Raw genomic sequence first — 21,998 nt, 5'->3', positions numbered from 1 at the left:
TAGATAGAGCCAAGGGACGACATCTCGCAATCATTTTCTCTAGATGCGGATGTTTTTTGTGTGCATCCTTTAAGCACACTTTTTATTGACAATATGTGAATATTGAATGATATAGCAAGGCCATATTTTTTATACCATAGAGTTGGGGCAGGTTTTCTTTGAAATATTTGGTGCTATGTATACAGCTGAACGGGAAACTGTTACATACAGACTTGGGCCCCCGTTTTATAAAAAGTTGCTATGATAGCAACTCTTGCTGGAATAGCAGTTGTCATGGTGATGACAAGAATGCTGCTTCCTGATTGGCTGCTGCTACAGGAAGTTGCTATTCCGGCAAGAGTTGCTATCATAACATCTTTTATGAAATTGGGCCTGGTGTCTATACAATGCAGTATGCTTCTGCCAGGAAAGCATTGCATGTCATGCAGACATTTTTCAGAATATTTTCATGTACATATTATCCAAAACTTCGACAAACTAATACTATGTATTTATTCTGTACAACTTCCCTTTTCCGTTTGTTCATTTTAATACCTTCCCATATGCAAGTTATTATTTATAATGCTCTAAACTTGAATATACAATGTCTGTTATATTTTAGTGAAATCAAAGCTGAGAGGCAGGCTTAATTGGTGTGATAATTGATATAACGTAGTTTTATAATGAGAACAATGTTATAATGAGTTTTTCTACCTTTCTCTGTTATGTTTTGAATGACTGTTCAATCATGGTTTATGTGCGGGTAAGCCTCGTTTGGTTCCTTCGTTTGGGATTGCACACGTCACGGCTGTAACAAGTTCAAGCCGACGATGGAAATATTGGCTCACAAGAATATGCAACTGAATGCAGAGGAAATTATTGTCAATTGATGAAGTAAAGCAATAAGCTTCTATTCACTGAATCAAGTGTTCCTCATTTGAAGTTGTGTTCTGTCATACTGTCGTAAAATTCCACAAAACATTTGAAGTAGTAAGACAACAGAGAATAGATATCAGTAGAATGCTCCTCCTTCATATGCTATTTTAACTCGATATGAAAGAAAAAATGACGTATTTGTATGCTGCTAATATGAATAGCAGAGGCAGCAAAAATATTTATAAATAAAAATGAAAAAGAAACAGTAATTATTGATTACCGTGTATATTGTGTCTTGTGATTTTTCAAGTCTTAGTTATACTGCCCACACACTTAGATTTCCCTGTTGAAAAAGAATGAAATTGTTGATTTTGGATTTTGTTTGCTGAATGACTTCTCTTTATTAGTGTCATTAACAAAGACTTGATTTATCAGTCATATCACACATCACATCCTTTTCTTCATAAATATGTGTAATGTTATTTTACAAGAATTAAACAACAGAAAGTTCAGTGAAAAACAAATGAAATATAAACATTAATGCTTATTCAAAGCATACCTAAGTACACAATACATCTGTACAAATAAAGCTCAGTACTGCACATTTCTACATTGCATGAGTACAGAAGGGAAATCTACACACAAAGATATTTAACATCCTTGCAAAACTCCATGACTATCACATCAGAGAACTGGAGAAGTACAACATGCCTAAACACTGCATACTGTATATAGAAATATTTGCACATTCTATTGTGAAAATCTCACATTGATAAAGCCACATCCTGTAACAGTGGACATTTTCGTGCATTTCTTGTGACCAGAAACAAGCGCAAAAATAAAAGGATGGAATATTTCTGCTTGTTATACGTACTACTATGTAATGTCTTGATTCTGCAGAATTCAAAACGTGCCAAATTCATCTCACTCGGCAGAGTACAAGAAATTACTTGAGCGAAAATATCCACTTTTACAGCAGTGCATGTCCAGATGTATTATTCCTTTGCATGTTGGAGGTTGGGACGGACTTCTTACGCAGCAGTTTTGTTAGTGTTTTTTTAAGTCACTACTTTGAAAGGCTACGTTGAGACTCGCATTTCAAACAATAGCATTCTGCTGGATGCATGAGGAAACTTTGAGGGTCATTCAATCAAAAATATACCTTGTTACATTACACGAGTCATAGGAAGAAATCATATTTCCTCCTCTTCCTCCTGAAATCCACACAACAGTGTGATTTTTCTACACATTCCTGCTTACCAGGGTTCATACTCCAGCCTCCAAAAGTCCTGGAATACACATAGGTCGGAATTCTTGATGTGCAGTCCTTGACATTTCTGTTTGGGAAAGCATTCATGTGCTTTGCTGTATCCTCTACCTCCCGTCTTCTCTCTCTCTCTCTCTCCCTCTCTCTCTCTCTCTCTCTCTCTCTCTCTCTCTCTCTCTCTCTCTCTTTTCTTTTTGGGGGATTTTTCCTTTGTTCAAAGAAATTTACACAAAAAAAAAAATGGAATATAGAGCAAAATGATATTACACAAAAGACTACAGCAGTCCTTGAATTTTAACTCTCTCCAAGCTTGTGCAAATCCTGTTTCCAGCAGGACACAATAAAATTGGAAAAGCATGCCTGCCCATGCATGACATACATTACCTTTCCCAACAGACCTCTTCTTCCACTCTTCCTGTCGTATAAACATCAAACCTCTCACCAGTCGGTTCTTGTTTCACCTAGTACCATCCTTAATTTCTTATTTTCAAGTTGACAACAGCATCAGCACTCCTGATTTTTAGCAATCCTCTGTCATCAGGACATTCAAAGAAATTACACAATTTCATAATGCGCTAGAACTGATTGTTGTACCCATGATATTATTGATACAGTAATCCCAAAAGTTGTATGATGGTACAGGAGTTAAATGTGGCTTGCTCTGCTCAACAGTGGCCTCTGCAGTGAAAATCCAAAGTCCAAAAAGAGAATTAAAACTGAAAGAAAGTTGTGAACAGATTAACTGATTGTAGGCGAGACATATCTAGAATGTTACAACATTTTAGCAGCAAGGGCACTTATTGCACACAGAAAAACAGGAAGATCAGCTTGTTCTCAGAAGATTAGAGCAACATGGCAGTCAGATGGGTCCATCTTTTTGTACGAGGTGGTGATTTAAAAAGACCCAGCAGATGAATACATCAATGGCAGCTACATGGTTTGACTAATACACTGAGCAAACTCTATAAAATGCAGGATGACAAACTAAGGTTAGTCCTTGGTTATATTCAGTTCCTCTCAACAGTGTATCATGTCAAAAAACATTCCTATGATGTGCTTTAAACAGAGCAATCCCAACAATAAAAGTGGAAATGGAAACTAATATGCACATCTGACTGGGGAAAATACTCCCACTGAAACTGAAGATTTCCCAGTTTGAATATCCTGGATTTATTGTCAAGTCTCACTTTGATAATAAGTAGAACTAGTAATCAACAATCACAATGAAAAAGAGCCTTAATTCACCAAAGTGTTGTCTATACTCCTTTGTGTGGAGTGATGACAATTCAGAAGCTCCCCAGAAGATTGCTTTCGCACACAAATATACACACACACACACACAGACACACAGGCCTAAAAAAGACACAGACACACAGATACACAAACACATAAATACACACACAAATTATACTGCAAGTCATCCATGATGCAGATAAGACAGTTGACAAGCACTACAGCACTTTCCAAACAGACATGCCTTTGGGCAGTCAATATCACTTGCACTCAGTGACCACACAGGATAGAATGTTATATAATTGGCAGAGTAACAAAATATTACAAGCTCAACATCTTATTCTAACAGGCACAGACCATTTGATGTTAAGCTACATTCAGTGCCTTTATTCTGTCTCCACAGAGAGCAAGATTACTAGTTTACTGTGAAGGTGGAAATATTCAAGCGAATAATTTTGCATACTCTTATAGTAAGGAACATATCTTTTTGCTATTTGTCAACATGTCACTATCAGTAGTGAAAATTCATGTGCACTGGACAAAATACAGTAAGCAAAATATTCATATGTTTAATTTGCACATTTGGCATAGCAAAAAAAGCAACAAAGCAACAAAAATTGGGCGTTTTGTACTTTGCTGACTGCCAACATGTTCCTTGCTATGGTATACATTTTGCAAATTGATGTAAAAAAAAAAAAAGAACAGTGAGAGAATATTAACACATTTTTATTGACATGGGGGGAACACATTGTATGAAAATACCCCAAATTTCAAGGCCTCAAAAAATTACACATTTACAGTAAACAAGCAATGAATCTTCACAATGACAGGATGCTCGACAGCGTCTGAGAGTCTACAGACATTCCTTGGTGTCAAAATTCTTCTTCACAACACCTAACTGTAAAAAGGAGAAGGGGATCTTGGTGTTGTCATGGTGATGGAATCTCTGCCTCATCTTTGATGGTTACCATGGATACCCTCAGACTCCTCCCGAGTCAAAGAAGCCCACCAGGTTGTCGAGTTCGTAGTTGTCAAGGACCTCCAGGAGCTGTGGGACTTTGGTCTTGACGTTGGAACCCTTGAACTTGAACTTATCGATGAACAGATCTGTGATCATACCTGTGGTAATTACAAGTCCAAAGGAAAACGGGAAATAGAGAAGGGTTTTAGGATGATGTCATCCATAATGATACACAAAATGACAGATGGAATTAGCATTACACATAAATTCTGCATCGCTCTGGGACTGGCTAAAATTGAGTGAATTTATATGCTGGAATGTTTCATGAATGATACAAATTTTATTCTGTGTCATCTAAATTCATAGACAAATAAATATTCATTAAAAGTTTGTGTGTAGGTCAACAAGGAAATATGCAGTGACACGATTCCCTCATCTAATTTGCAATGTGGTTGAGATCACAATATCACTGTTTTGTGAAAATATGAAATTATGACATCTCATAACTTTGGTTACCACAAGTTTGGTTTCAATTAGACTTTCTATTTATCTGATTTTACTCAATGCAGCAAAAGCCACCTCAAACAAAGTGTGGCATTTTCACAGAGCATACAATTCTCAGAGGAATTCAAAGTTTATTGGATGAAAATTGGTTTTGAAATGGCTGAGATAACTCAGCCATTTCAAAACCGCTTTTCATCATATAAACTGTGAATTTCTCTGAGAATTGTATGCTCTGTAACATTGCAATAGTGGTTTCTTAGTATCTCTCAAAAAAAGTTAAAAGCTCAGTCATCATCTCAACCAATACTATTACCATCCCTTTAATCGGGTCATCTCAAACCCAAGATCTCACCGTAGAGCCTCTCTAGGTGACATGGCTGCTTCTTGTATTCCTGCTGGAGCCTGTCGGCATCCGAAAGGATCTGTCGGTACTCCGGGGACATGAATTCCAGGTCTCCTTCATGTATCTGCAGCTCCTGTTCCAAGCATGTAATTTGGGAAATTTACTTACACAATGGCATTTCATAATCTACCTAAGAACATATTTCTCTAGTGAATGAAATGCAAGAGAAATACCAAGTGGAGCAAAAATATGCACATGACCCATCTCTATAAAATCCTGATACAGTTGCTGAAAACTGATTTTGTGACTTTGAATTACACAAGTTCCTAGGCCCTAAGCTGTCTTATAATATACCTAACTTTATTGAGTAAAAAACAAAACAATTAATGCAAAGTAGTATGAAAGCGAGCCTCCTGATAACACATATACGAGAAAATTGGCCAGTCCTGCAGCAATACCTACATTTTTATTCAAGCCAAAAGTGGGATCCCTCCCAACTCCATTTCACAACAACATGAAGACACACAGAGAAAAACATTCAATTCAATTCAATATGTTGTCCCTAGAGGTCTCCTAAAATCAGACACTCACCTTGAGGGCATCAACTAGCTGGACCTTCTTGGCCAAGAGAAGCTGGTACTCCAGCTTGGGGTGGATCCTCCTCAGAGTGTTGGCCACCGACTCCTCGGCCAGGTCGTAGGAGATGTTCAGGTTTATCTTGCGCTTGGTGGCTTCCTTGGACAGAACATCCTTCAGGATGGAGATGGTGGAGATGTTGTCGGATCTGAACACGCCCTCGCCCTTCCTAAATTTTGAATAATAATTACAAAGAGTTTCTATTAGTTCTCAGCAAATTGCACAACATGCCTTACCTTTTTCACCTGATCTTAAATGACATCAAATTATATCATTTGATATCATGAGCAGTCGATCGATTGAATGAGAAAACATTTTATCCCTCAATTGAATCTTCATCCTTCCTAAGTTTTAAATAATAATTTCAAAGAGTTTCTATTAGTTCTCAGCAAATTGCACAACATGCATTACCTTTTTCACCTAATCTTGAATGACATCAAATTACTGTATACGCTGTTATTTTCGCATAGAGATATTTTCGCAAGTAATGAGGTCGTAGACATTTTCGTGCGATGTTGTTTTCGCGAATCAACGCCGACGCTCATGTTAATGCTCTATAAACACAGTGCATGGAGGCATTTTCGCGTGTTTTTAAATTCACAATCCAACTGTGATTCGCGAAATTCGTGAAAATTAAACCCTCGCATGAATAACAGCTTAGACAGTATATCATTTGATATTATGGGCAGTCGATCAATTAATGAGAAAACATTTTGTCCCCAAATTGACCCACGGGGATCATATTGTATATCTGTAATTGAATGCACATAGGACTTTCCACACCACCTCAGGATGAGAAATATTGTTGACCCACAATTTACACCATGTGATCATGAAAACTGGATGGTTTGAACCAGTTTGGAATATGAGTTCTGCACTGCCCGTATGTGCTGATGAAGTCTTTCATTACTCTGATATCATATTAACTTACTTCTCTTTGTACATACAGAAATAGCTCAATGACACAAACTGGGGTAGGTGTGTTGGGGTAATGTACGTTTCATGACATTGATGCAATGGATGATGACCTATTTGAAAGTAAAGCCTAGAAGTAATTGGGTTTTGTTAATGTTTAGATATCATAGATGCCATTTTTGTTTCTAGCATGGCTACTGGTAAAAGGGTATGATGAATGATACATTTTGAATATGAAATAATTTGCAATAGGTCATTACACAATTATTTCAATCTATTCTAAATGGCAACATATGTTCCATTTGAACATGTTAGAAATTTTTCAATTTATCATATTGTTTAAATGAACATCATTCATTATCATCAAACATGGCAGAATTAATATGTAGGGGCAGTACAGATATACCTGAGAAGTATAAACCATTCCTGCCTTGATTAAGCAGCCCAGTAAACCCCAGAAGACAGTGGTAATGCAAGTTCCACAGCATGAATAAGTTTAGTTTTCGCACTGCCATTTAAAGGTATTATTTGTTTTGTCACCAGCAAGAAATACATGCATGCAACATGCCGGCCTAAACCTGAACCCGATTCCGGACCTGGACCCGGGTCTGGGTCAGCATGTACGTATGTATTTCTTGCTCTGGTCCTTCTCTAACACCCCCCCCCCCCCCCCCCCGAAATCTTTCATTATCCATGCACATTTGCTTGCCCTACCCTTCACATCCCTACAACATACACACATACACATAAAAATGCACACAAACTCTTCTGTTAAAAAAAAAAGAATAACAAAACAAAACAAGGAAAAGTAGAAATTACGCGGTGCGTAATATATGTCCCCGCCGGAAGTAGCATTTTGTAGCAAAATGGTAACAATACAGGTCAAAAATCAAGGTCAAAGGTCAAAGAAGTCAAAGGTCAAAATTCTGTGTAGAAGTTTTGAAGCCCTCACCTAGTGCCATCACATAAAGCAAACGGAATCGAAATTGGGTTAGAAATGGCGAAGGAGTAGCATTTTGTAGCCATGCAATGTACAATGTAGGTCAAAAATCAAGGTCAAAGGTCAAAGAAGTCAAAGGTCAAAATTCTGTGTAGAAGTTTTGAAGCCCTCACCTAGTGCCATCACATAAAGCAAACGGAATCGAAATCGGGTTGGAAATGGCGAAGGAGTAGCATTTTGTAGCCATGCAATGTACAATGTAGGTCAAAAATCAAGGTCAAAGGTCAAAGAAGTCAAAGGTCAAAATTCTGTGTAGAAGTTTTGAAGCCCTCACCTAGTGCCATCACATAAAGCAAACGGAATCGAAATCGGGTTAGAAATGGCGAAGGAGTAGCATTTTGTAGCAAAATGTAGGACCTACAATACAGGTCAAAAATCAAGGTCAAAGGTCAAAGAAGTCAAAGGTCAAAATTCTGTGTAGAAGTTTTGAAGCCCTCACCTAGTGCCATCACATAAAGCAAACGGAATCGAAATCGGGTTAGAAATGGCGAAGGAGTAGCATTTTGTAGCCATGCAATGTACAATATAGGTCAAAAATCAAGGTCAAAGGTCAAAGAAGTCAAAGGTCAAAATTCTGTGTAAAAGTTTTGAAGCCCTCACCTAGTGCCATCACATAAAGCAAACAGAATCGAAATCGGGTTAGAAATGGCGAAGGAGTAGCATTTTGTAGCTAATGTACAATATAGGTCAAAAATCAAGGTCAAAGGTCAAAGAAGTCAAAGGTCAAAATTCTGAGTAGAAGTTTTGAAGCCCTCACGTAGTGCCATCACATAAAGCAAACGGAATCGAAATCGGGTTAGAAATGGCAAAGGAGTAGCATTTTGTAGCAAAATGTACAATATAGGTCAAAGGTCAAGGTCAAAGGTCACAACTGAAATTCTGTGTAGAAGTTTCAAAGCTCCCATGTAGTGTTCTCATATAAAGCAAACAGAATCAAAATTGGCTCATAAATGACAGAGAAGTAGCAAATTGAACATTTTGATCACACACGGACGCACACACGGACACACGGACGGACACACACACGTACGGAGCCCGTTTCATAGTCCCCTGCTCGAACTCGTTCGGCGGGGACAACAAAACAAAACAAAATAAAACTCTGCTTACTTGTAGAGGCAGTCCAACTGGGTGTCCAGAAATGTGGAGAGGAAGTAGAAGTTGATGGAGTCTCCCGGAGGGGTGCGTTCTGGTATCTCAGGGAGACAGGAGGCAACCCAGGAGTGAATCTCTGCCAGGCTGAACTGACCTGTCAGCTTCAGCTGGTTCATGGGTCTGTGTACACATGTATGGCAAACAAGCACACGTTAAAACCAAATGAAGTCATATGAACCAACACTTTAAGAATACTGTAAAACCAGAAACATTTGTGGCATGAAAATTGTGCAAATTGCAACTAGCATCCAATGCATTGAGTAGACAAAAATATTCACATACATTTTACTTTCACAAATCTTGGCTCCTCACAAAATTTGCAGAAGTTTCAAGCACGCGAAAATTTCTGGTTTTATGATTAACTAACACTGCTGAAATGCTTAGGCGCTGTCAAATAACTGCAAATCTAATATCACGATCCATGAAAGGATTCAGTAATTACAGAACAGAGCACCTCTTCTCTCTTTCTTGTGAGCTTGCCAATTCAATACACAATAAAGGGATGCTTATGGAACTGATTAGCCTGCTTAGTTACATAAGTGCTGGTGAGTAGTATCTTTTTCCTCTGGTTGCCGGATTCTCTTGGGTGTGGTAAAGTTATATTTGAAATTGTCTGACAATACCACAACACTTGAACATTTATGATGTTATTTCTAGAGTGATGAATCCCTATAATTTCCCAATCTTTTGTCACAATATTATATATGCGCCAACACATTCCATACAGTGTCACAATTAAACAAGAGAACTGTAGGGTCCAGCACTAACCTGCGAGTGACAGTTCATTGATAAGTTACTTTAATCTGCAGATACTACTCAGCGAATTTGAACAATAATTGTGATGAGCTTCTTTATTGATATTTCCCTAAATCTGGACAAAACAGATTTTATAAAATTGGAAAAGTGTTATATATTTCTCACACGTATTTTACCATCTCTTTTTTTTTTCTCTCTCTCCCACAAAAGCCCAGCAAATTATGGCCATCTTCTGGGGAAAAAAACAACAACACAACTTCTCTTCTTCTTTTATCATAGCACACATCAATGCTATGTAACTTTTGGATCTAGACTTTTAAAAAAAGAATCAGAAATAGCTCACATCAGCAAGACCCATCAAACTGGAAACAACAATGACCTTTCAAAATATCTTAAGAAGTTTCTCTGCTCCCTGTTTGATACCTTGTGTCGTCCAACATGTGGGTGCGCTGGTGGAGGGAGAGGGGTTTGATCTGGTACTGTCTCAGCTGACACATCTTGGGCTGGAGGCGGGGTGTGATGTAGGCCTGCAGGGTACCATACTGCCCCTCAATGGACCGAATCTTCAGCTCCAGCCGTGTGGTGTTGGCCTGACAGCGGTAGGTGGCCAAGAGGAAGTTCCCATTCTTTTGTAATAACACACACATTGAAAGAGATGACATATGTTTAACCTATTCTCTGTATCAGGTACAGTGTCCTAGAGTTTCTAGCTTTTTAAATTGATGATGTCCTTTTGGTTGAGATGGGGATTCAGGTTTGAGCTTTTTGCGAGATAATTAGAAACCACTTATATGAAATATCTTAAGAGCAATTCTGAGAGGTATTAAAAGTTTATTTTGATGAAAATCGGTTTCATGCCGTCAATCCCTCGTTTGAGGCGAGTCCCCAACTGGGGCATACCCAAAGTGGGGTGCGTATATTTGTCGTTTGGGAGTTAGGAGTCGAAGGACTTGTCCATTGCAAATAAACTTTCTGCTCAAGCGTGACAAACCTGGAGGCCAAGCCAGGGTTTGATGACTCCAGCAGCTGTCGTATTACGTAAGAGCATGATAAGGATATCTGCCTGTGGCAGACCATTCAAAGTGAACTCAATTTTCTCTATCCTTTCTAAAGTTTTCAATTTTATATTCTATTGAGAAATTCTATGGTCATCCATTTTACATTTCGAATGAAAAAAATTGACCCGTAAATAACGAAAATACAGGAATAAGAAGGAGAGCATTGCTAGTTTGCCGGTGCTGACAATGTGCTATTTGGCAGTGAGTTACAACGGGGAGGTGAGACTACCTCCCTGGTTACAATCAGCCTGCTGACTGGATCATTGAGAAAGCAGCTGTCGTATTACGTAAGAGCATGATAAGGATATCTGCCTGTGGCAGACCATTCAAAGTGAACTCAATTTTCTCTATCCTTTCTAAAGTTTTCAATTTTATATTCTATTGAGAAATTCTATGGTCATCCATTTTACATTTCGAACGAAAAAAATCGACCCGTAAATAACGAAAATACAGGAATAAGAAGGAGAGCATTGCCAGTTTGCCGGTGCTGACAAGGTGCTATTTGGCAGTGAGTTACAACGGGGAGGTGAGACTACCTCCCTGGTTACAATCAGCCTGCTGACTGGATCATTGAGAAAGAGAGAGAGAGGGGGAGAGAGAGAGAGAGAGAGAGAGAGGGGGGGGGGGGGGAGAGCGAGGGGGAGAGAGGGAGGGAGAGGGGGGAGAGATGGGGGAGGGAGAAGGGGAGAGCAAAATGGAATGACAATAGTTCCGGTCACTACAGTACAGGCATGCTCTGTCTGCATACGCTGAATGTCTACACTCACACACACACACACGTACACACACACACGCACCATGGAGCTACATGGCCCATGCCAAAACCAAAACAATCTCCTTCTCTCGCGGTGCCCCCCCCCCCCCCCCCTCCTGTGGCGCTGTGGCGATGACTGATGCTTAGATTAGGCCAGGGTCAAGAAACAGGTGTTTTATATCTTTGACTTTAAGTCATTGATTGCCAAGATATGCACTGGCATTATTTACTGGGGTGTAGCCTCTTCAAACGAGAGATTTGCGTCATGGAATTGTATGAGATATCCCCCCCCCCTAAAAAAAAAAAGGCAAAGCAAAATGGTCTTAATGACAGGTGGGTCCCATCTTTTACTAGGACCACTTTGTAATACTTTGTTTTGGATATATCACCCATTTCAAAACTAATTTTCATTAAATAAATTTTAATTTCTCTTCGAACTGTATGCTCTTTAATATTTCATATAAGTGGTTTATAGTCGTCTCGCAAAAAGCTAAAATCTGATTACCAATTTCAACCAAAACTATACCCCCCCCCCTTTAAGAAAACAGCTTATCAAATGATGACTATACAGTGTTAGTTGACAAGAAGCTTAATAGTATTTTTTATACATTGGACAAGGTGTAGTGTGTATGTAGTGCACGATCTTAAATCATCTTTACTAGATTATATGCAAGACAAATGCATAAGAATGCATCTTCCTCCAACTGACCTCCGTGTCACAAGCACTGTAGCTGACCACTGCCGTGTTTTTCTCCGTGTCCAGCAAGTCAATGGGGACATCACTCTGCAGCAGGACATTGTCGATGGGCACTTGGACCTCGATGCTCAGGGTGTAGCTGGCGTCGTCGCGGTTGAGCGAGAAGCGGTCGTTGATGTTGAACTGGGGGACGGCTGAGATGGCTTTGTTGTTCATGGCCTGGTAGTGGTACTTCTCCCGCTCCTGCATCACCTTGGTTTGAAGAGATTCCAGCTCCGTCCTTTGAAAGAAATCATGTAAAACTCACAAGATAAAATGTGCCCTTCAACGATATTCTCCCAAGAAATACATCAGTTACTCAAAGTACTCTGACTAACTGATATTATAAGACATATGAAGTCTTTTATCTTCAGAAATATAATGAAAATTCTAAACATAGGGTTTAAAATGCTGTTTAAAAGAGATTCAAGTCCCTTGATTTAATCGAAGGACATATGTGACTGTGCACCTCAAAACGAACATAAAGTCGCACACACTGATTTTGCGTGAGGACTGAAAAATAAGTGAAATGGGTCAACCTAGCCGAACTTGACTTTTTCATATTTTCTGAAAGAGCGGGTCTTCATTTACATTATGCTAGAATTTGGTATCATAAAACGGGCAGGAAAGTGTGTTTTTTAGCAGTTTATCTCGAACAGTTTTGGTAGAATAGTGTGATTAGGTGTGTCTTTAGAATCCCCTTTTCATTTCTGGAAAACCTTGTCCACACTCTTCACTTTCAACTCTAATAACTTTTGAAAGGATAGTGCTACTGCTTTGAAAGTTGGCATTACTTATGGAAAGAATGTGTTAATGAGGCATGCTTAATTTCAATTTAATCTGATAATCCCTTCATTGTTGTTACTCTAGTGGTTTACTTCCTGTTTTTTGTCCCATTCATCGCACAGCCAGCACGGTTTGGTAAAGATTAAGCGCTTGAATAGACACTGTACTTCAGAGCCTCTTTCCTCAGTTCACACTTTTACTGAGTTTGTGCTTTCTTTCCAGTATTTAGATAGGTTAGGAGAGTCCATTTGATTTGAGTTATACATCATTTCAAAGCTTACAGTCTGCTCTTTCAGAATATGGTCTTAACTAAAAATTCATGTCTGGCGACTTTTTGTTTGTTTTGAGGTGCAGGGTCACATATGACCTCTCCTCAACGGCATTCGAACCCCCCTGTACATGGATCATTCTATGTGTTCCCTCCAATACCAGTCATCATCCACATGGATCTATTACCCCATTGCCAGCCTTGAAAAAGTTTATAATCATCAGGTGGCTTTCTGATGACATTATAGGATTACTGTAAAAGTGGAAATTTTCGCGGTGTTGTAATTTTCGCGCATTGCACGCAACCAAAAAATAGCGCGAAAATAAAAGCACACGAATATTTTTGCTTGCCATATGTTCCTGTGCGTGATGTCTTGATTCCGCGGAATTAAAAACACGCAAAACTCTTCTTACCGGGCCCAGCGCGAAAAATTAGTCGCGTGAAAATATCCACTTTTACAGTATATGGAAATTCAGTGGAGACACTCAAACATCACTGGGAGAAGCCAGATCCATACAAAGGTAAAGTCTAAATTGTGTTTCAGTGTCAGACCAAGTACTGCCCTAAAGCAGTGATTTGCATCTGACTTACTTGAGATGAGATATCTTGCTCTGCGATTCTTCCGAGACTTGAATCTTGTCCCCTGGACCTGCTTCCTTGTGACTGGGCTCTGTGGTCAGGCCCTGAATCCAACCTTAGGCAAAAATAAGAATAAAAAGAAGAAAAGTCAGAGGCATGACAACCAGTTGCTGTAAAACGAGGAATGCTCGCTTGCATTTTAATATCGCTAATTTTGCGAGCGCCAACATTCGCGAAATTAAAATGCACGCGAAAGTTCTTGCCTACACAATATGCATTGGATGCCAGTGGCAATTTGCGAAAATTTCATGCTGCGAGAAAGGCCATCGGCTCCAATTCGCGAAATTTTCGTGCTGCGAATATATATCGTGTTTTACAGTATTTGAAGTCTGTGCTTCAATGAATAGGTAGGGCAAAGTAGATGTGAGAGGGAGGGAAATACAAAATGGTAATGAGAATTTAAGGATTATTTCGACTGTGTTGGGTGGAGTGCCTACGAGTACGATGTTGGGCTGAATTCATGTCAAATACATGAGTTAAGGTATACTTCTCAACATAAGAGGAATATTGACTGGTAGAGAACATATCAGGGCACACATGAAAACAGAATGAGATAATTAAACATTTTGTGTAAATGGTCCATTTGTGATGTGAAGCTCACATGCATCTTTGGTTTTAACACAAAGAAAACAAATTAAAGAAACTGTACTGGCTAAAAAAAAAAGTCACACGTGTTACATGTAGAACTGGACATGACCTTATCTGACCATAGACAGTCATGACATATGAGCCACAAGCAGAAAAACCAATTGCACAATATATTCCATGTATCACTCATTAGGTTTACAGAGAGATGGTCTCACTTCATGCTAAGTGATGGGGTGTCATTAACACCCCCATATTTTAGGTCATCGTGTCCACACAAACACACGGTTATTCAATATACCCACACACGCAAAAAAAAAAGTAAACCAAGGCACTTACCAGCATAAGTGCAAGCTATGACTTCATCAAATCCTGAAGAGTTCACAACGCCTCCCTGGATTGAACTCACACTTTCAGACAAAGTCTGCCAGATGGAGGGAGAAAATGATATTGTATTACATCATTGTCAGAATGAGGAAGTAGACTTCCATATATATGATGGCAAACATAAAGCTAATATTGACTGAAATTCAAAGACACTAAGGCTCATACACAATATTTACATTTTAGATGGATCATTTTGAAGGTGACTCTCCACATAACATATGAAGGTAATTTGTCCAAGATCTGAAAACAGTAAAAATAGTTTACTAAATAATGACACTATGCCACTATTTTCTCTTTTCAGCATATGTAATAGATGTACGCTGCAACCACTGAATGATTTAATGGATGGAATGAAAAGACAAATGGGACAAAGATGTGTTGAACAACCCATACATATCCTTGCAAAATTGCTCAAAAAGCCCAGAGTGCCATAAAGAGGATGTAGTAGTGCAGACTACCTGTAGTCTGGGAGAGTGTACTCACAGTGCTGTATCTCTGGATAGGTTCATCAGCCTCATTGTAACCATACACCTCCACCTGACCGTCATCCCTCCCCACCAGCAAGTCGAGGATTCCGTCTGCAGTGATGTCATAGTTATCCATGCACAGGATACCTCCACTGCCCTTCTCATTTGGGATCTCCCACTTGTGGTTGGGGGAGACTCTGGAATTACGAAACAAACAAAGTACAAACTTACCACACTATTGGGGTGTTGCAAGAAAGTCAAGTTGCAATCAATTGCAAATATCTACTGCAAACTTTGCAATCAATAGATCAATTGCAACTTGCAATCAATATCGCAAGTTTCCATTGCAAGAAGGGACCTTGCAATTAATTGCAAGTTGCAATTGATTGTAACTTTCTTGCAACACCCCCTATGTGTCCTTCTGGTAATTCACCCCATTGAACAGATAGAGATGAATAGCTCTGTTGCAGTAACTTTACCAGAGAAATATAAACATTGCATTCTGTAATAGATACTTCCAGACGAACATCATCCAGGAAGACATTCAAGTAAATCACATTAAAAGTATGAAAAAAACATTATTAACATAAGACAAGACACTCACACACACAGATAGAAAGAGAGGGACTAGTGAAAAAAAAAATAAAATAAATAAATAAAAAAAGATAAGACACAGGTAGTCTCCAGACTAGCCAGTAGGATAAAATGTAAGATATACACTAATATATTTGTGTCTCACTCATCGGTCATGATTTTCTAGTCCAATTTCTAATACAATTCAGCTGTTTCTACATAAATACTGATTAAGAAAACGCCTTTTTTTCTTTTTTTTTGAAACAGAGAGAGAGAGAGAGAGGTATGCCCTCATTTATGTATAAAACACAAGTTGATGAAAATTGATTTTCTCAATAAATAAGTATAATCTATAATAACAGTCATACACCTTTCACATATTTTCTTGAATGAAAGTGATAAATCCTGTAGTCCCGAAAGTGAACTTTGTTTAAAGAAGTCCACAAACATCCAATTAAATTGCTTTTTACTCACAAGGAAGGTATCATTCATTTCAAAAGGTATGTGTCCAAGTGATGCATCACAAATGTTGTTGTAGATACACATCATAGAAAAACATTGCAAAATGTGACGTGAAACACTAGGAGTATTTACCGGTTTAGTTGCACCAGACCAATTTTTCCATCAGAGGTGCCATAGAGTACTTCCTCTCCATCATCACCTATAACAAACAAATAACATTATATATGTTGGTCACATTCAAGTTAGAAATTGGATAGACACATGATCATGTGATTGGTCACATATTGGTCAAGGTAATGGTTGCAGGCCGACACAACACTTGCTTATTGCACAGGTCCACAAATGACTCACTGCATACTTCCTTTGTCCCAATGAAGATCCCTTAAATGAGCGGTACTGCTTGTAAACCAAAAACCACATGAGCATGAACGGAAGAGCTGTTGAGATCTATGTTCCAGTTACCTTTTAGCTTATTAAGAAGGACAAATAAAAGCAGAGTGAAACATAGTGAAATGACACATTTACATGCAAAAAAAAAAAAAAAAAAAAAAAAAAAATATATATATATATATATAATTCACTTAGGTTGTTATGTTGCTATAAATATTCTATTCTGTAATGTGCAACTTGAGAAAATAACTGCCTATTGCCCTCTGTTTTTTCTTCGTATCCCAGCTCAAAATTTTCCTCAGTCCTTTTTCTCCCCTCATGTTTTAGTCCCACTTACAATCTGTAAAACGGGTCCTAAGAGAAAACATCGCTGTCCTCACTTCAAAAAGTCTCACTCTGTGTTGTGCAACTAACATTCACCAGTCTATGCATCCTGCACAGCACAGGAAGTGCATTTAATTATTTATTTACTTTTTTTTTCTTTAAATGAAACAAGCACTTTTCAACACAGTCAACTGAAAGGGGTAATGAATATTCATGCTGAATACTTAATTTAATATCTGTTAATCTAAGACTTTAGTTTCTGTTCACACGGGCATGCCTAGCCCAACCTAGTAAAGCTAAGCACCGCAACCACAGTGCTGACATCACTAGATTGCACTGCTACATAATTCTGGATTTCTGGCAGGGTAAGCTTGATTATTCAAAAGCCCATTGAGCACATTAACAGAGCTGAGGTTAACCAAATAAAATCAATGGGGCTAATGGAATGGACCCATAGCCTCCTAAAATTGGTGGGGCCACACAGCAAAGGAGAGATCTGTACATCTCCACCAGGAACCAAATCTTAGGGGCAATGCAGAGGGACACCTGACCCACCTCCATCATTTGAAAAGAGGCACAAAGTCTGGGGCGGTCCGGCCACTTCCACCTCGTACAGCAGGTTAGATCCCTCCAGCACACGTAGAACTCTGTCCTGGCACGCAAGGATCGGGGTGACCTCTTTGACCCGGGTCAGGGGCAGGCAGAGAATGTCGTTGATGCGGTCGCTGCACAGGTAGTAGTTCTCGTCTTTGCAGTCCACATAGTGGTTGAAGATATAGCTACCACCAAGGAACAGGTGGCTACCACACACCCACCTGCAACAGGAAATAGTATTAATTGTTGTTTTCACTATAACGTGTCATATCTTTACCATCATCCTTTCTTGTACTCATGACCTATAGGCAATACCTCAATTCAATCTGAAATAGACATTTCCCTCAATACAGCAAAGTATATCCAAGTAGGATGTTTTACAATTTTTTTCAGAGAAAAAGCTTCTGGAAACTGCTTATTAAATCCAATAATTGGTAGGCCAGTAGAGTAAACTTGACTCAAAAGGGGCCCAAGCTTTCCATCCTAGCAGAATCTTTATCAGAGGCAAAGGGACCGTTTTGGCCATTTTGTCATTTGCAAAGATTCTAACTTTTGCCAAAACTCTTCTGGAATCATTTCGAAAATAAACGATGAAAATCCATACAATGAAGTAATAGTCATAAGCATTGCTACTCACATTGTTTTGATGCTCTCAGTCAGGTTGGTATCAAATCCCAGGAACTGCTTGCCCTTCTTGGTGAAACCTTTGACCTCTGACCCCGATGCCACAAATACCTTGTCTGTCAGAGAGCCTAGGGTGCCACCAAGCTCTAATCTTGTGATCTTTGGTCCTGGCAAAGTCTTGAAAGCCATCTGCACAGAGAAATATTTTGATAATTGAAATTGGAATGTGTTTGTACTACACTGGTTCAGCTGCATTCATGTTACATTATATGTGACCCGCTACAACAAAAGGATCCGAAAGTCGGGGAAGATAATTTTCTGAAAATGACATGACATTATTCCCTTACTTTTCCACTTTAATTTCATATGTAACACGACACATAAAAGTACTCGGTTGCGGAGATACCGATGATTTTATTACCGCATGTCGAGTGGTTTAGGAAATCAGCGTTTCGAGAAAACCGCCTTCAAAGTTTTCCTTCCAACGCTATCAAGGGGAGACCAGTCATTTTTCACCGTTGCACAATAGTAGGTACGCTCCTAGCAACCTCCGCGATGCTCATTCAAGCTTAGCGCCAACGGTCTACGCACAACCAATTAGTAATCGGGATGCCACACACTGACCAATAAGATCACTCCCTCGTTGCTAGGGGAGGGGTCTAGCTGTGGCGCTAAATCCAAACCTTCGGACACGTTTCCGTTCCGTTGAAAGTCAGAAAATCATTGCCCAGAAAAACTCTAATTTCTTACCTTTCCTTTGATCATTGAGCTTCAAAATTTTGGCAAATGATCGACGATACATTAGACTACAAAATTATGCCAAAAACAGAAATCCTATCGTTTTCACCAAATTTGATGATCTGACTTCAAACTCAATTTTCTCGGCTCAGCCGTCAGTGACTTTAGGATCCTTTTGTTGTAGCAGGTCACATATCTGTATTCATATTTATTTCATAAACAAGTTTCTATACACAAAGCAAATAAGGTTTGAAATAAAAATCAATAATATTATATCCTTTCTTCATTACTGAGTGAAGAAATGTTCATATCAAAACCTCAACAGTTTGTAAATTGGAAATATGTTTCTATAGGAAATTGTATATAATTTGTATTCATAGTTCATTAAGCACATACAGAATATACATTTTTACATAGGGCACAATATGTTGCATTATAGGTACATACTTTTTTACAAATGTGTTCTATTTACAACAAAGGTAGGGGACCAATATGCAGATATGAAAAGATACTTTGATAAACACAGAGTGAGTTAAAATTTTCTTTTATCTATTACAATAATATCACAGTGAATTCAGTGCTAATATCACTGTCTAAACATTACTTTCCTATAAGCATTACATCATTATTTCTTCAAGACCACTTTGAATTATCCATATCTTTGGAATATTCTTTTAAAGGTGTTTTCCAAAAACTGATCTGTCTCTATTAAAAAACTGGAAACATAAAAAAAAAACCTGACAAGAGTTGTTTCATCATCGTGCAAAAACAGATACCATAAATCAGTTGCTCCTTTCAGAAAAACTTAGTCACACACACACACACATAAAAAATTATAACAAGTGTTATCATAAATTGATAACAGAAGGGCATGGAATATCAATATACATGTACTTTCTCATTCCAAAAAATGTTTGATATGACAAAATCATTTAATGATTACAACATATAGACTAATGATGGTCCATGCCATGAGCAGTCCCAAATGACTTAATCAATGGATGAGCATATCTACATATAATGCGAAATCCACATTGAGAACTGCTGGACTGAAGTATGTGAGTTGTACTGTCAAGCATCTTCAAGTCACATTAATATGCTTTATGAGTCCAGTCCTTACCACTGCCTCCCCCTTCTTGATGTTAAAGCACTGGATGACACCAGTCTGATCAGCCACAGCCACCTTCTGAGGCGTCTTGGCTTTCTTCTCGGGCAGTAACCTCATGGTCCGGGGCGATGTTACCCCAACCTGGAAATCAGACAAGGATAGGGTTGAGTTTCAACATAACACCTTTCAATACATTGCATCAGTAGAAAAATGATCACAGTGTTGTGCTGAACAGTCTTTCTGTAAAATGTGCTAAACTTTGTGTGTATGTGTGTTTTTTTTTTTCTTGCTTGAATGTTTTAGAGATGACAGAAATTGATTGTTACTAACTCTGCACCTGCAACACTCAAAAGAGAGAACAAATATGACAAAGATGAATTAATTTGACCAATTTGCTTTGATTACTTGCATTCAAACAACAAAAACTGAAAATGCAAGCATCAATTTGGATACCATGCAAGCTAAGAGGGAGACAAAAAAATGGAGAGAGAAAGAGAGAGAGAGAGGGAGAGAGGTAGAGAGAGAGAAGGACATGAATAAACAATTCAAATAACAAGACTCAAAAAGTTCAAAAATGATTTACCAAAGTTTTCACAAGAGAAAGCAAAACCAGACATAGGGCCTAGATCTATACGATTCTCTGACACTTGTAAGTTGTATTCCCCTGCATTGCACCAACTTACCTGAAGATAGTCCACCCGGTTTAAGCTTAATTCCATCATCTTGCAGTGTATTTGGTGGCTGCCTTGACAGTCTCAAACAAAGCAGAGCTGGGCCTTGCCTAAAATACAAATATAGTAGTGCTACAATTATGAATGACAAATAGACAAAGGAAAAGAACCTGAACATATACTACATTTTAACCAAGTTCCTTGACATATTATCTTCCTTGACCTTGTATTCATGTTGATGAGAATATATTCTCATTATGGACATCAGCATTTTAAAGACATTTTCATGCATGGTTAGGCCTAGTTGTATTGCTCAAAATGCTGGAACTGGAGGGCACGATGCTACATAAGCGCTTGCCAGATTGCCCGGGGCAAGTGAAAATCAAAGTTGGACAAGTGTTTTGGAACAATGACTAGGAATTAGTAAAAATGCGTACCCAAATTGTGGGCAAGTAAAAAGTAAAAAAAAAAATAAAGCCACTTGTATTTTTCATTTCCCCCTACAAACCCACAGAGTCAACCATACAGAGGCCCAGAGATAGTGACTGTTTAGTGATGGAATGCACTTTCATTTTATTTCAACAAGGGGAAATTACAGAATACCGGCTAAATTAGCATAAATTTTATTGGTGCGTATAAGAGCCGCCCACTCCAATATGTTCAAGACTGCGAATCGAAGTGTGATGTTTATTCAAATAATTGTGTTTTATCTGTCGTGTGACGTGTGCTTGCATCATGTTTCCTTCCATAAGTAAAGAAGTAAGCAAAAACAAAAGAGAGCGAGAAAAAAAATAACACCAAAATAAACACACGGGACTGTACAATTTTCTTGTGAAGAGTATGACGGGATCGCCGCCGGTTCAAAAGCGTAGTGCAATTGCCTTCAGAAAACGTCAAAGAATCATAGATATATTGTTTCTAGTCATGTTAGTCATATATTGTTATCTGCCTTGAACTTACCAGCTCGAGGACACTGATGTAATTGTAAAAGTAAACTTTAAAGGCTTGAGTGCATGAGTCCCGTTGCAGTCAACGTTGCTACGAACGCGACATTCGCCAAGAATGCAATACTGAAGAAAGCGACCAAAATTAGGCATTGAATTGTGGTGCGTGTACGTACGCGATCGGCCGGTACCGTGTACCATACCCCCCTCAGTATGGTAGCCTTCATTACTCAATTATAAATTTATCAGAAAAACAAATCAAAACAAA

General features: G+C 38.6%; 1 protein-coding gene across 1 annotated transcript; it reads right to left on the bottom strand.

Moving 5' to 3' along the window:
- Nucleotides 1-4,298: 4,298 nt before the first annotated feature.
- LOC139732984 (BBSome complex member BBS7-like) lies at nucleotides 4,299-21,837 on the bottom strand. Its single transcript, XM_071643821.1, has 15 exons — nucleotides 21,747-21,837; nucleotides 20,799-20,896; nucleotides 20,128-20,256; nucleotides 18,283-18,458; nucleotides 17,607-17,866; nucleotides 16,470-16,536; nucleotides 15,319-15,499; nucleotides 14,788-14,872; nucleotides 13,816-13,918; nucleotides 12,144-12,411; nucleotides 10,046-10,248; nucleotides 8,822-8,986; nucleotides 5,755-5,968; nucleotides 5,173-5,296; nucleotides 4,299-4,474 (listed from the first exon to the last, which is right to left on the bottom strand). The coding sequence occupies exons 2-15, from the start codon at nucleotides 20,835-20,837 to the stop codon at nucleotides 4,335-4,337; spliced, it is 2,154 nt and encodes a 717-aa protein (XP_071499922.1). The 5' UTR covers nucleotides 20,838-20,896; nucleotides 21,747-21,837; the 3' UTR covers nucleotides 4,299-4,334.
- Between the last annotated feature and the right edge of the window lie 161 nt (nucleotides 21,838-21,998).

The sequence above is a fragment of the Diadema antillarum genome, unplaced genomic scaffold, assembly GCF_040938485.1.
Source record: "Diadema antillarum isolate AM-2024a unplaced genomic scaffold, OU_Dant_1.0 seq00000459_RagTag, whole genome shotgun sequence".
Lineage (NCBI taxonomy): Eukaryota > Metazoa > Echinodermata > Echinoidea > Diadematoida > Diadematidae > Diadema > Diadema antillarum.
This window is presented reverse-complemented; position numbering and strand designations above follow the sequence as displayed.

Excerpts from the sequence above, each read along its gene's own strand:
- LOC139732984 (XM_071643821.1), bottom strand. The coding sequence starts at position 20,837 with ATGATGGAATTAAGCTTAAACCGGGTGGACTATCTTCAG. Across the intron at positions 10,249-12,143 it reads ACAGTGCTTGTGACACGGAG|AATGGGAACTTCCTCTTGGC; the intron begins GTCAGTTGGAGG and ends TTATTACAAAAG. Across the intron at positions 5,297-5,754 it reads AGCTAGTTGATGCCCTCAAG|GAGCTGCAGATACATGAAGG; the intron begins GTGAGTGTCTGA and ends TGCTTGGAACAG.